Raw genomic sequence first — 16,362 nt, forward strand, 5'->3', positions numbered from 1 at the left:
TATTACCAAAGTTATAAAAAACAAGATTCTCATGTGGCATCTACACTAAGCAGGGGAGAAGATATCATTCTAAAATATAGTGACTTCTTTAAAAAATAAAATTGCACAAACATAAGTACATCTGTTTATTATTAAAGATATTTTATACGTAGAAAAATCAAACTTAGAGCCAATATGCAATGATGTTTATATGGGACTGAATTAGAAAATAGCATAGAATTTCCTCTTTTTGGTAAATAAGCAGCAAGCTAAAAAGATTTTTTATAGCGAAAAACAAAATTTAAAAATAGCAATAACAATATCAATAATGAAAGAAAGAGGAAAAATGAAGAAGCAGTATTCCATCCAAGAATCAAAGTTATAAATAGCACAACATGTACTGGACTAAGTTCTGGATCTGGATCTGACATTAGCTAGATCAGATATATGACCTTTCTAGAACATTTAGTCTTTAGTGGACTTGGAATTTCTTATAAAGATATTGATGTTATAATCACTATCGCAACTACCACCATCACCAATGTTACTACTTCTACTTGTAAAGAGGGGTTTAGAACAGATGCTCTTAAGAGTCCTTCCTTCTCTGAAAGCATAGGACTTCCAAGACCAGTTACATACTCTCTTTTTACAAGTAAGGAGAGAACTAACTGCTCTGGGAAGCTTGCTCATTGAGTATGCATATGCATTTTACTATTTCTATTGGGAATCTACAAAATGTGTGTACACACACATACACACACACATGCACATACACACATTTTTTAAAATATGCCATTTATCAGACAGTAGAGACAATAAGGCAGCCCATAATGACAGTTCAGTTAAGGGAAGTATCATTATATCATTATATTTATTATATTCATTATTTCCCAGTTGACTATAAGGAGGACCATCATCATCATGCTTCACAATTACAAATCTATTTTCCCAGACAGCTTCAGATACATCTGGCATCTTCCAATGCTACACAGATCAAAAGTAGGATCCATAAAAAAACAGAGGAAAGGGATTTCCCCTCCATGATTCTTAACACAGTAGGAATAGAGATAAGAAATTTGATCCATCAGTCCAACTGTGAAGTTACATATAGACAATTTTCTGCTTGATGTTGACATTTCTAATAGTGTTATCTGTGTGTTTGAATATTACTTAAACGTCCAATGCATGCCAAATGGTCCTTTCCGAAATGGGGCAGTCTGTCATTCTGCTTTATTCTCTTAGCCTCCTAAACTTCAGACCTGACCAAAGAGATGATTTTCAATCTCTCTAATTACCTAGTGATGTGCTGTCTATTTTCCCATCTATCTTTTTTGTCTCTGCACCTAGCACTACACAGCTACACTTGGTGCTTGTAGTTAATGGTGTCCTTAGAGTAGTGTTTGTTTAACCTACTCTAGACTAATGTTGGCAAGTTATCATTCTATTTCCAGCAAGATCTAAGTGGGGAAAATAAAAAGGAGATGCAAAACCCCATAACTGAAAAATTAACATTGAAATAAGACAGTAAATAAATAAATAAATATTTGTTGGGTGATTTCTACTTTGAAGGAAAAAAAAAAAAGAAAGGCAGTAAAGATTATCAGATAGGGAATAGAAATGAATGAAGCAGGCTAAAGCTAGAATGAGGGCTACCTTTGGGAACAGTAGAAAATAGAGCAAACCAGAGGATATATTCCCTCTAAACTGTTCCTGCCTCACTGGTAAAATGAGATGATGAGAGTTCAGTACTGCCCATTCTTCTGATTTTTTGCAAGGAAAGACAGAAATATGTAATTTTGTGTAAAATCTCCCTATTTCTATAGGCTCACAACCAATTCAAAATATTAGAAGAATGTGCAGGCCAAACAAAATCCATGGGCCCAGTTTTGTAGTCTCCATAATCTAATCTCCATGTGTGGATGAATGGGGGTGCTGTCCTAATTAGATTGTGAATTTAACACTAAAAGCCAAATCCTACATATCCACATTCTTTAAAACTGAAGCAAAATCAAGATTTAATTGGTGGCCTTATTTAAAGACTTTGATGCAACTGGTTTGTCTATGAGATGTCCAAAAGATCTTTTAGAAAGAAGCATTTTTTATTTTAAGGTTTATGATTTTTAAATTTTCTATGATTTTCTGATCACTTGGTAACGACATTGTTGGTCTGCCTTTCATCCACTCATAATCAGATGCACATAACAGAAAAAGTATTAAATACACAAATATGTGCAAGCACTTGCTACACTGAATAAGAATGAGTGACACGAAATGAGACATAACCAAACAAATGAGGCATGATATGTTTACAATATTCTCTGTGAGTTGTCAGGTTGCTACTCTAAGTGCTAGTTCTATTGTTTTTAGTATTTAAAAGACTACGTCTTGATTCATAGCTTTTGTTAAGATCGTATTACACTACTTAAGAGAAAAGGAAAAAATATTGTCTCTAGCAATTGTATGAGGATATTTATGTTATTTATAATAAAATATGGTTTTGTTTAAAAAAAAATAAGACAAGGAGGCACTTCAGATACTCTTAGAAAAGATAAATATACTTGAAAAGTACCAGAGGTGAGGCAAACTCTAAAAATCTTGGTCCCTACTGCTTTCTAAAAAACAAAAAGTAGTTTCACCATTAGTAAGAACTTGTAGTTTTCCAAATTTTCTACTATTTGCTTCTACCTTACAACAGATTTTGTTTCTCAGATAAAAATCAAGTTGCATTAATATAAAATTACCTAGGGATCTTCCCTTTCCCCCTTATCCACCCATCCTATCTCTCTCCTTCTCTCCCTCTCCCTTCGTCCCTTCTTTCCTAAATTAAACAAAATCTTTCTTGTAAAATGGAGATTTTTTTTCAAGTACAACTTACTACAGTATTTTGTTTTGTTTTGTTTTGTTTTTTAATTATCATCTCTTTTCTTGCCCAAGCTTTTCTTTCTAAGCAGCAAGGACATCAAGTTTGTGGTTTCAGCCCCACTCAGTTCCATGATAATCCTGGCCAGATAATCCTGGCCAGAGCAGGAAATATACCTCAGCGGGCTCAGGCCAGATCAGCACTAATTTCAGGATCCAGTAAGACCAGGGAGAGCCATAGGCATGAAGAGTGTGTTCATCAAACTATAACCTTTCCAGAAACCTGCCATTTTGACCTAAACCACTGGTTAACTCTTCCACTGAGAGTGCTCTCCCCCCAACACTGCCCTCCAAAGTAAGCACTCAGTCATTCCTTACCCATTTTGATTTTTTTGTTTGTTCCCCTACTTTGTCTTTTTGTACTTTTTAAAACCAGCTTTTTTGAGAAACAACTGACATACAATACTGTAAAATATTGCACAACAGACAGGCACATAATTAAAAGTGTAAAATTTGAGAAGTTTTGAAACATGTATAAACCTGTTAAACTATCACAACAATCAAGATCATGAGCATACTCATATCCATCTCTCCCCAAAAAAATCACCCCAAAGTTTCCTTGTGCCCCTTTGTAATCTTGCTCTCCTATCTCTCCCCATCGTCCTATCTCCAGGCAAACACTAATCTGATTAGTTACCAAGTCAGCAAAAACAAACAGGAAGGAGACTTTTGATGCCCTACATCTCATGTAGGGTCTCCTCAATTTTTGTTTCCTCAATTTTTCTTTCCCAGTTCAGTGCTTCCTATTCAGAAGATTTTAAAAAGGTTAAGAATGCACACAGAACATTAAATATTTAAATTAACAATCAAAATGCATATAAAGAAGTGAGTTCTAATAATTATAGACTAAAGCAGCAGCTTGTCTACAACATAGGTACATGTTGAACGCCAACATTTCACTTTCAAAAATACCTTAGAAATACTACCAAACTGACATACATTTTCAAGCTTATTTGTGGTTAGAAAATTAATATTGATATTATAGAACACAAATTTAAACACTTAATGAATATTCCATCTAAGCTGGGAGGCATCGTGATTTGACTGCTCAGAAATCTTGAAATTAACATTTATTATTTTTAGCTAAATAGCTCATGAGCATTACCTTTTCTGTAGGATTAATGTATATCCTTCTAGTGATGTTCCCTCAGCAGCCTTGACTCTGATTGGGTGACCAATAGCTAGGCAGCCCTGCGTTATCGCCCGGCTCAAGATCGTTCCAGCCTTCCAATGAATAGAGAGGGGAGAGAAAGGTCTAAATAAGTTAAAAGAACCAGAAAATTCAACAATGTGTCACAAATAGTGAGGTCATTATGCCTGGATAACCCCGGATATTAACAGTTGGTGAAAGTGAAACACTACCCACAACTTAGCAGTCAGTGAGCCCTGCTCAGAATCAGTGATCTTCTGTCCAACAAGGGTGGCATTTTACAGTTCAGCGCAAAATAAAACAGACCTTGATATCTTCATTTGTCCTTTTTTTTCTGTGCATATTTCACAGGGCAGTGATTTGGGGTCCATCATGTGTCACTTGTTATAGTTATAACTACAGAGCTTACTTGAAATATGTATGCACAGGAAAAAAAAAGTGCAGTGAACTGAAAAGATTGAAACAAATCCTTAACCTTCGTACCAGTTTAAAGTTTTATTCTGGGTCTAAATACCATGGGTTAAACATTTTAAGGTGGTTGTGCACTGCTTTTGTTTTAAATGTTAGGATACTCTGATAAGGAAATTGGTTGGGAATATTGTTTAAATGGCCAATTAACAATTTTTTTTACTTAGGGAATCAACAACACATTTTAAATAAGCGACAACCACTGAAGAATTTATTTACACACACTGAAGATTTATGGCATGCGGAAGTGTCTATCCTAACAAGTAAAAATATTTATTTTGAAAAAAGGGAGAGAGCATTCAATCTAAAAAGTTTCAAAATTGTCTTCTTTTTAGCACATAACTTTTATATCTCATGCTTTCACTGTGTGCTAAAGAAATATATGATAACTTGGGAAAGTTTTTTTTTTTAATTTTGGTTCTAATAAGTACTGGATGGAATCTTCATTTGAACAAGCTTGTCTCTATAGCAAGAAAATTCCTTGGGGTGAGGATAAAAGGACATTTATTAAGCACTTTCCGTATACCATATCCTATGCTTGAACTTCACAGTGCTTTCTTACTTGTCACCCCAGCAACTGTGCAAGGTAGGTATGACTAACTTCAGTTTACAGAGGAGGAAACAGTGGTTTAGTGAAGCTAAGTAAATTTTTCAAGGTCACACAGGCATTCTAATTCCCACCCATCCAACTCCAAAAGCCCATCCTGTTTTTAGTAAGCATTTCAATTATTTCTGAGGAAATTTTAGACAAGTACAGTTTTTTTTTTGCTATCGTGAAATTGTAGAAACAGATACCATAAAATTGCAGAATATGACATCTAGAAAGGAACTCTTCATATCATATCAGCTGGTCCAACTCTTTTCAGATAAGACTAAAGCCCAGATACAGTGTGTGACTTACCCGAGGTCACACAAGTGTTCAGTGGCAATGCTGACACTAAAGCACTTCCATCATGCTCAGACATTAGCCAAATACAGAGCAGCATTTTACATTACTGTGAAAAGGTATAAATTTTGAAGTCAGATAGACCAAGAATCTTTTCTCTGTCACGTACTAGCCTCAGTTTTTTCAGCTGTATAATGTATAAGATTAAATGAGATAAGAAATATGTAGAAGATGCCTAACATATAGCAGATGTTTAACCAAATGGCAAATATTAAGTCTGAAACAAAATATAATTTAAAAAGGGTTCGTAGTTCATAGTGTCTCCAAGTTGGAAGTAGATTGAAGAAATATCAACCTCTTTCTGCCCTAATATATGAAACGAACATTTCTTGGTGCCCTTGTACCTTAATTACTCTATATGTTTGTTTTTAGCTCTCAGAAAATCAAAAAATAACAGTTAAGGACAATCCCAAATTTCATTTGAGAAAAGAGTTGCAATCCCCTGCCCCCACAAAAAGCAGCAGCAAACCTGCCTGAGTGACTCTGCACACAAAGAAGTGCTAAGAAGAGGCAAAAATAATCTAGAGTGAGGGCAAAGTAAGACATAAGAAGGGCAGACAAAAGCTGCACTATCTCTTTCCAGACATAAATATTTGGTGGCAATTATAGAACATATTTCAATAGCAAGAGGGATGGGGAGGGCAATTATATGTTTTCAATTTATTTATTTATTTTTAAGATTTTATTTATTTGACACACAGAGAGAGATCACAAGCAGGCAGAGAGGCAGGAAGAGAGAGAGAGGGAAGCAGGCTCCCTGCCGAGGCGCCCCACATGTTTTCAATTTAAATCAGATCCATGAGTATAAATAGTAAAGTTAAAAAATTAAATAGTGTCAATACATGGGTATAAAATGTGTTAGTCATTGTTCACATTCTATACTCAGGGATTTCTCTTAAAACTGTCCTTAGGGGGCACCTGGGTGGCTCAGTGGGTTAAAGCCTCTGCTTTCCGCTCGGGTCATGATCTCGGGGTCCTCGGGTAGAGCCCCACATCGGGCTCTCTGCTCAGCAGGGAGCCTGCTTCTCCCTCTCTCTGCCTGCCTCTCTGCCTGCTTGTGATCTCTCTCTCTCTCTCTGTCAAATAAATAAATAATATTTTCAGAAAATCCTTTTTTTAAAAAACTGTCCTTACGAGGGGTACCTAGGTGGCTCAGTCGTTGGGCTTCGGTTCAGGTCATGATCCCAGGGTTCTGGGATTGAGCTCTGAGTGGGATCTCTGCTCAGCGAGAAGCCTGCTTCTCCCTCTCCTACTCCTCTGCTTGTGTTTCCTCTCTCTGTGTGTCTCTCTCCATCAAATAATAAAATCTTTAAAAACAACATAACAACAACAAACAAAAACCGTCCTTTGGAGACCGTACACTGTCCTTCTAGGGTGCGCCCCCACCAGGCTCCCTGAAGATCAGCAATGAAAACTAAGGAGTGGAAGCAAATGACCTTCAGACAAACTTCATGAAAATGGTGAGTGTATGGACTGTTTGGAAGTTCTGTGCCGAGTTTAAATACTCTCTGAGTATGAACTAATCGGCACGTGTGAAAGTGAATTGAATGCTCACATGGGGATCCACAGCAGCCCTCTGCACGAGACAAACCAGGAGCAGAGAAGTAGCATTCCTGACAGTCGCTCATGGCTCCACTTGTAGGCTTGTGTGCGTGAGGACACCAGGAGCCAGAGCCGCACTGTGAGCAGCGAGCCCGGGCAGTCACTCGGGGAGACCAGACACTTTCGTGTACCTTTGTGATCAGCCACACACTGGCTGCAGGCCACAGGATGGATGGTGAGGTCTCACTTCCACTGCTTGTGTCCCTACTGGAGGAGCTCCGCTTTTTGATGGAAACAGAGGCATGAAGGACAATATTGGGATCCACCTGTACCATGAGAAGAAGTACGCATTTTTTAAATGTACAGTCAGAAAGTCCACCCTCTTTAACATACCCAAAATAGGTTATCCAAGAACATTATATTTCTGACTGAAAATGTTTCTTTTGAAGTAGTAGTGCTCCATCCCATTTAACTTAATTCAATTAATACTTGGTGAGCATCAGCTCTGATACGCAAGGCCCTAGACTATGTGGTATGGGGTATTATAAAATATTCTTCTTGCCTGGGACCCCCTGGGTGGCTCAGTCAGTTAAGCATCGGCCTTTGGCTTGGGTCATGGTCCCAGGGTCCCGGGATTGAGTCCTGAATCTGCCTCCCCTGCCCAGTGGGGAGTCTGCTTTTTCCTCTCACTCTCCCTCTGTGCTCTTTCCTCAAATAAATAAATAAATAAATAAATAAAATATTAAAAATATTTTTTTCTTGCCCTAGAGAAACTTGCAGCAGAAGAGGCATTCACACACACACACACACACACACTCATGGACAGACAACATGGATTATAGAACAGGGACATCAAAGGAGAACAGTTAAGAGTCCCCACAATCTTCTAAGAATAAAGGGACATGAGTTGAGAATTTAATGATAGTTGTGGGAATGGATAGGAGGGAACTAACTGGTAAGGCACAGTATCCCTGTCTCCCATATTTGTTATCAGACTACATACATCAAAGAAATTGTATACCTTCTAGCATATCTCACTTAGTCATGATTGTAAAATAGCCATTCACCTCACCTGTAGAAATTCTACTTCATATTTAAAACTCTTCTGCTAACTTATATGATCATTTTTCCTGAGTACATTTTTAAGTATCAATATTTACTTATATAGGATTATGGGAATATGTCAGTTTATACTCTAAACCCAATAAATGACATTGCTTCAATAACAATTTATTTTCTAATACTAAAAAGTGTATTCTAAATCTGCGCTAATACTAGATATTTGCCAAGTAGCAATTGATACTTAAAAATTCAAAAATTAAATGATAATTTAAAAGGCAATATTTACACATGTGATCAGGTAATAACAAAAGGACATAACTAGTATATTTGGTAATTACACCACAATGGAAGATAGTTACATCTCAAGAGAAATATTTCTTTTTATTTTTTTAAATTTATTTCTCTTTATTATTATTTATGTGAAAATAAAATTTTAAAAATGCAGCAACCTCATGATGGAAACAGATTTGACTTATAGCTCTTTGATTGTGTTTTCCCCAGTTAGCCAGTAGTGGCTGGATTCTGGAGGGGAATCCCCCACAGTTTCTGAACAATGATAAACTATATTCTACTAATCCACCCACCACAGGACTCAGCATTTAAAGTAACACTCTTACTCAACCTCCTAACTCCAAGTTGCCATCACACTCAAAACTCTCCTCTGCAACAGGGGAGAAGATTGTTTTGACTGGAATTAGTCAGACAGAAGAACCGTACTGCCAACTGCTTCTTTGTACAGCACCTGCTGCCAGCGCCTAAATTCTTGTTATCTCCACAACATGGTTTAATCTTTTAACAGTTGGCTTATTGGTGAAGAGCGAAGGGGTTCTTTGTGTCTGTCTTGGGTTGGCACCCAGTATTAACACCATGCTGTTTTTCGAGAGATATTTTGCTGGACAGTTCCCAAGTGATTCTACATAGACCAGACTCAGCCAGGCCCACTAACTCAGCTTCATTGCCAGTTATTAAAAGAAAAAATCTTGCCAAGTCTGGGGTTCTGATACATTTAAACTTGACAGTGGCCATTAAATTTCAATTCATGATTTCACCTTGTCTTCCATTTTTAGTTTAATTGGATAGTTTAGCTTTAGTCCAAACATTTATTAAGGTGGGAAAGATAAAAATGGTGAAAATTACAACTCATAAAAGAAAAGTGCTTTGACAACCTACAACATGGTCTACCCTGCATGCGTGCGTGCACACACAGGTATGTGATAGCATTAAGGCTGAGCTATTCTCTACGTACGTATTATCACATGTGTCATTAGGTCATTAGGAAACCTCTTTTATTCTTTTGAATACCTATATATATACACAGGAGATAGATAGATAGATGATAGATAATAGAAAGATAGATAGATAATGTATCCCTTTAAATGACTGTTATGATTTTAGTTGTCTGAATAAATTGTATTAATACAAAAACTGCCAGTGATTAAAAAAAAATGGTGCATGCATACTCTGGGCCTCTTAAAACTTCTTGTTCAATTTTCTTTTTCCAAATCACTAATGAAAGCTGTTGATATTCCTGTGCAAATTCATAAGAGAAACACTTACAGTGTTTATTTACAGATCTGAGGAATGAAACACAAGATAGTGAATTTTCTTGAAAGCAGGAGCTCCCTGATCACCCCCTTTATTCAAAAACAAATCATTTGCTACATAGAAATTTTATAAGATTTTTCACTTCTGATCATGAGTTTATGGCCAAGATAAAAAATGTGATACACAAATTAAAATCACAACTATAAGGGGAGCCTGGGTGGCTCAGATGGTTAAGCATCTGCCTTCAGCTCAGGTCCTGATCTCCAGGCCCTGGGGTTGAGCCCCATGTCGGGCTCCCAGCTCAGCAGGGAGTTTGCTTCTCTCTCTGCCTCTCTCCCCTGCTTGTTTTCTCTCTCTTTCTCTTAAATGCATAAATAAAATATTTTTAAAAAATAAAATCACAACAATAATAAATGTTATAAAATCTCTTTCCTCGTGTCCCTACTATTCATTCTTAGTCTTTTTATTCCCTAAATCTACAGCTGATTAATACACCCACTTCAAAGACCAAGAACTGGAAAAGTCTAAAGGCAGAAAGCACTAGTGAGTACATAATTATGCAATCAAACAAGGCAAAATATCTAAGATGTAAATATGCAGTCCTCAAATATCTTCCAACTATTGGTTTAAAAATAAGGAAGGAATAAATAAAAAGTTATTTTAAAAAAAATAAGGAAGGGACTCGGGAATTTATTTAAAGTTTTGTGTCCTATTCTAATGGCAATTGGTTCAAAATTAAAATTAAAATTTTGTATTTTTCCCAGTATAAATTGTTTGTAGAAAACATTATTTTTCAATGACTTGCCCTCCAAAGAAATAGAACAGTAAAAAAAGTGTTCATTTTTGGTTAGTCTCCTTTGTGATATATAAAATAATTCATTCTGCTAGTATCCATGACTGCTGAATTTACAAGTTCTAAGTTTATAACTCTTAACAAGAATGCTACAATTGTAAAATCATTATTTGGTATTGTTCTTGCCGTTTCCATACCAAAATTGTCACTAATGTCTTGCTAAATTCTGATTATACCAAAAAGCTAGGAGCAAAATATGTTTCCTTTCCATTTTGGTGGAAATTATTACCTGCTAAACACTGGAGTCCATTTTTCTGCTATTTTTTCCCATAGCCAGGCATTACTCAAACTAATGTTTTTTCTTTTATATTAACTACTTTGAAGTTTAAATCTCATCCAATGCATGGAAATATTTAATTTTATTGCCCTTAAACTGAAGCAATCTAAAAATGTTGTCAATCTAAGTAGCAAGAGAGAACTATTGAAAGATGTATTTGCCAAAGTGTCATTTTGTAGTAGATTCCAAATCTTTTTCTGAAATGGATAAAAGAGCAACAGGTTGTAATTGTCAGGGTTATATCTATCTCCTACATTACTAATAGGGATTATATGTTCCAAATTTTTCTCTGTAGGAAAGGTTTTACTTGTCAATAAGAGTTTTAAAAGAACAGTCAGGGGTTGGGCACTGATATCTCTCTATCTCAAGACAATTTTAAAACGTATGCATCAAGAATATCGGCTTTTGCCTCCCTCTCTCTACCCCTGTTGTAATCCTCTTAGTGTCTTCTTTACCACAATGAGCATCAAGATTCTACAATAAAAGGCCTATAGATATCTATCACCTCTGCTAGATTCTTTCTTGAAAAGTGCTCCGTTTCAGGTTATTAAATTACTATTTCCAATGCACTGATCACCTCTCTGTATATAATTGGAGGTGCTTTTCTGAAAGGATTGTAAAGGTTTTGTAGCTAAGGGAGGACCATTTTTCTTTGAAAGCTTCTTTTTACTAGCCAGCTTATCAAATTGTTGCATTCTTATACTACTACTTTTTTTTTCCCCAATTTATTTATTTTCAGAAAAACAGTATTCATTATTTTTTCACCACACCCAGTGCTCCATGCAAGCTGTGCCCTCTATAATACCCACCACCTGGTACCCCAACCTCCCACCCCCCCGCCACTTCAAACCCCTCAGACTGTTTTTCAGAGTCCATAGTCTCTCATGGTTCACCTCCCCTTCCAATTTACCCAAATTCCCTACTACTCTCTAACGCCCCTTGTCCTCCATGCTATTGGTTATGCTCCACAAATGAGTGAAACCATATGATAATTGACTCTCTCTGCTTGACTGATTTCACTCAGCATAATCTCTTCCAGTCCCGTCCATGTTGCTACAAAAGTTGGATATTCGTCCTTTCTGATGAAGGCATAATACTCCATAGTGTATATGGACCACATCTTCCTTATCCACTCATCCGTTGAAGGGCATCTTGGTTCTTTCCATAGTTTGGCGACTGTGGCCATTGCTGCTATAAACATTGGGGTACAGATGGCCCTTCTTTTCACGACATCTGTGTCTTTGGGGTAAATACCCAGGAGTGCAATTGCAGGGTCGTAGGGAAGCTCTATTTTTAATTTCTTGAGGAATCTCCACACTGTTCTCCAAAGAGGCTGCACCAACTTGCATTCCCACCAACAGTGTAAGAGGGTTCCCCTTTCTCCACATCCTCTCCAACACATGTTGTTTCCTGTTTTGTTAATTTTGGCCATTGTTGGACTGAAATTTTATTCAAAAACCAAATTCTTCTTCTAAAATTATAATAGTATAAAAACTTTCAGTTGAGAGTTTTCTCATTTTCACTAAATCATTAAAACCAGTTAGGAATGGTGAAATAATTGGATGTTTTTCTCTCATTTTTCAACATGAGAGAATATAGTTCTCTTTTAAAGTCCTACATTGGCATAAAATCAAAAAAGAAGCTTCCTCTGAGTACTTTTTCTCTGATAACTCTTTGATATCCTTTTTTTTTTTCCAGGTTTGAGCTGTTTTCTGTTGAATGAGTTAATTAACTAGTGGATTCAATTCCATCTAGCTAACTCTGAATGTGTAGATATTGCAATAATGACAAGGATGAGCAGGATGCCCTCTGTCCCTGAGCAATGGCTAACCCAGCAGGGAGGATAGACAAAGGACTCCTGAGTTATCTTCCTAACACAAACATCAAATCCGATCCTGCTTCTGCTTTACTATTTCCAATGGCTCCTCGTTTTCTACAGAACAACATCCAGGACCCCTAACACTGAATTAATACCCTTTATGACCTGATCCCAATATTCTCAGTGGAATCTACCATTCTCCCTTTTCTTCCCCAATGTGACCTGAAATGTGTTCATTTGGAGCACTGGTTGACTTTGAATCATGCAAAAAATATTTAAGAGAAACATCAAGTTCAATGTCATAAGGATAACAGAATCAATGCAATGAAGATATAAGTCCAGAAACATCATATCCAATTTGGGGAGGAAGGTTGGTAAAGAAAGCTTTCATGAAACAGGCACAAATCAGATAAGGTTAGAATGATGGGCAGAATTTCAGCGAGCATTTAATGAATGCCAGCTGTACGCCAGACAGTGTTAGAATATGGCATAAAAGTGACAAAGAAGACTGGTGGGTGGTAACAAAGAAAAAGGGGTTGAATTCTAGGCAAAGTGATCCACATGGCCATAACAACAGAAATCATAAAGTACTTTCAGAAAACAACAAATAAGCAATCAGGCTTGGCTAACACATGAAGAACATATTAGAGAATATTAAGCCTTAAAAGAAAGGTTGTACCTAGGTTTTTAAAAATTATTCATCAAAAATGAATTGTGCAGCTGCCATACAACAGATCTGTGCTAGAATTCAAAAACACAAAGATGAGTAAGACATAATGTCTGTGTCCAAAGAATTCTCAATTTAATAGAAGAGAAAGACACAAAAACAAATGACTATACCAAAACACAAACTTTAGGAACATTTTCAAAGGATGAAAAGGAGTTTCAATAATCTGAAGTTCATTCTTTCTGGAGGATCTGAGATGGCTTCATGGAAGATGAAGAGTTGACTAAAGCCTTAAAAGGCAAGGAATGGTAATGGTGGGGGGTATATATATATGCTAGACCAGGAACAACACATACCATGGCACAAGTGAACATGAAGAACATGTTACGGGGCACAATTTACTAGCTCTAACTGTAGTGTAGTGTACAAAGATCAAGAAGAGAAGATTGGAATGGCAAGTCAAGATTAGGGGCAGATTAGAGAACCATGGAGATCAATGAAGGTCTGACGAGGATTTGGAATTTCAGTGGGTAACAGGCAGGCTTACAAGCTTTTTTGAACAGAAAACAATGTCACATCAAAACCTAAAAAGGAATGCCAACAGGATCAGAATTATGGTAAATAAATCTTAATGAGAGATGAATATAAAATATAGACATTAATTATTCACGTATTTCTCAACTTGAATTTATTTTCTAAATATGCTCAAAATCTGACAGGGTTAGAAATACAGCTAACCCTGGAATAACACAGGTTTGAACTAAATGGGTCCCCTTAGATTTGGATTTTCTTCGATACAGTACAATGACATAAATGCATTTTCTCTTCTTCATGATTTTCCTAATAACATTTTCTTTTCTCTAGCTTGTTTTTTTGCAATAACACAGTACATAATGCATACAATATGTAAAATACCTGTTAACCGACTGTTTCTGTGAGGCTTCTGGTTAATGGTAGGTTATTAGCAGTTAAATTTGGGGGCAGTGAAAAGTTCTACAGGGAAAAAAATTATATGTGTATTTCCAACTGTGAGATATCAGTACCGCTAACTCCATTGTTCAGGGGTCAACCATAACTATTTATTTTATTCTATTTTTATAATTGTATTATTTAGATTCACAGGTGTTTTAAAACAACTAATATTTTCAGTATACATTTTGACATAATAAACTGACACTCATACAGAAATTAGAAAAGAGCAGGTTGGGACAATGGATCTTTGCATTGTCTCTTAGAAATAAAGGGCCCAGACCATTTAACAGGAAGTCCTACTTTGAGCATCTTTATCACTGTGGGTACCTTTTGGTTTTGATTTCATGAGTTCAAAAACTAGAGCTTATGCTGCTGAAATGGACAACAACCCTGCCACTCGGGAAAAAAACAAAGTTATGATTCTTTCTTTGGAGACATGTTTCAAATACGTCTCATAGCTCAGTTGAAGAAGAAAATTCTTTACTGGCATTTCTAAGTATAAATTAATAAACAAACCTTCTGAATTGGGTTGTAATGAGTTGGGTTTTCTAAAGAACTCCTATTCCTTAAATACATTGATCCACAGAGCAAAGAGATCAAATGCTTGTTTAACAACCATCTTAAAGATTTTTTAAAACAACTCCAACTTATTAATACAGTAGATAAAAAGAAAATATGCTAAGCAATAGCACTTAAATGACAACTCAGGTAAAAATTTTTCTAGTGGGAATACTATATATTGGTTCAGTTTTAAAGTGCTGAATTAACAGGAAGTAAAGAATAATACCTGCCCCAACATTTGTAAAATAATCTGTACTTTTCAAAAAACCTTCAAAAAAAATTGACTCAGTCACCATATAGTGAATGATTGTCCAATACATAAAATACGTTTATTAAGTACAAGAAATAATTCTGACCTTGGGGGCACCTGGGTGGCTCAGTGGGTTAAAGCTCTGCCTTCGGCTCAGGTCATGATCCCAGGGTTCTGGGATCAAGGCCCACATGGGACTCTCCGCTCAGCGGGGAACCTGCATCCCTTCCCCTCTCTCTGCCTGCTTCTCTGCCTACTTGTGATCTCGGTCTGTCAAATAAATAAATAAAATCTTAAAAAAAATAAAAAAAAGAAAGAACGAATTCTGACCTTGTTCTGTAGGAAATGGTTCTCCAAGTCCACCTTTTCAAATTGATCAGGTATCTCTTGACTGGTACTGTTGAAATTAATTGGAAATCTCTCACAAACTTCCCAACTAAGAAAAGTAAAATATTTAACTCTTATTGTCAAAATAAAATGCACTTAATTATAACTTTCTTTATTCTACTGGTATAATAATTTACATATCTTATACTCTACTAGGGAGAGAAAAACAAATGTATAGTTCACAATCATTTTAAACAGAAATTTGTAAAGTGCTTTGTTATCTATAATTGGGAAACAAAGACTTCAAATTTGTATCTTGCAATTATTTATTATACTGGAGGATCCCATGACTGATTAATTATAAACAGAACAGAGAAACAAACAAACAAAAAAATGACTCAGTCTTACAGAATCACTCATAGTGGACACCATCTTCACTGTTAACTTTTACTCTAAATACCATGGGCTATAAATAATACAAGATAGTTTTATACTTAAAATGGTTATGTGAAGCACATTGTTTTGGCAATTTTTAGACAGTCTTAAAAAGGAGCACATTCTAGGGGGCACACAAACTACAAATGGGGAGTGGGAGTTTCAGTCAAATTAGTTCAGCCAAATCACTTATTTTTTAAGACTATTTATCTGAGACAGAGAGAGAGCACGGGTTGGGGGTGGAGAAGCAAAGGGAAAGGAGGAAGCAGACTCCCTACTGAGCAGGAAGCCAGACACGGGGACCATGACCTAAGCCGAAGGGAGACACTTAACTGACTGAGCCACCCAGATGCCCCCAAATAACTTATTTTAAAAGTGAACTAATCATTACTCTAAAGAAAATTATCTGGCTCAGCACTTATATGTTAAGACATATCATATGGCATTTTATTCAACAAAAACCAGTTCTGAGACAGGAAATAGTATTTTTTGCAATACCCCGAAAGATATAAGTTAAAGTATGATTATTAAGATTTCAAATAATGCATGTTAGAGTATAGAAAGATTTTCAAATGGAATCTAAAAATTAT

General features: G+C 36.2%; 1 protein-coding gene across 4 annotated transcripts in view; it reads right to left on the minus strand.

Annotated features, from left to right (window-relative positions):
- Positions 1 to 16,362, minus strand: part of DCDC1 (doublecortin domain containing 1) — a 439,829-nt gene that overhangs the window by 186,223 nt on the left and 237,244 nt on the right. For 3 of the 4 annotated variants that reach the window (XM_044259009.1, XM_044259012.1, XM_044259010.1), the window contains 3 exons: positions 15,341 to 15,446; positions 7,196 to 7,330; positions 4,004 to 4,122 (listed from right to left, as the gene is read on the minus strand). In XM_044259009.1, the coding sequence (XP_044114944.1) occupies positions 4,004 to 4,122; positions 7,196 to 7,330; positions 15,341 to 15,446 (360 nt within the window). The remainder of the gene's footprint in view (positions 1 to 4,003; positions 4,123 to 7,195; positions 7,331 to 15,340; positions 15,447 to 16,362) is intronic. The other variant, XM_044259011.1, reaches the window with a different exon arrangement.

Source organism: Neovison vison, chromosome 7 (genome assembly GCF_020171115.1).
Source record: "Neovison vison isolate M4711 chromosome 7, ASM_NN_V1, whole genome shotgun sequence".
In the NCBI taxonomy this organism is placed as follows: Eukaryota; Metazoa; Chordata; class Mammalia; order Carnivora; family Mustelidae; genus Neogale; species Neogale vison.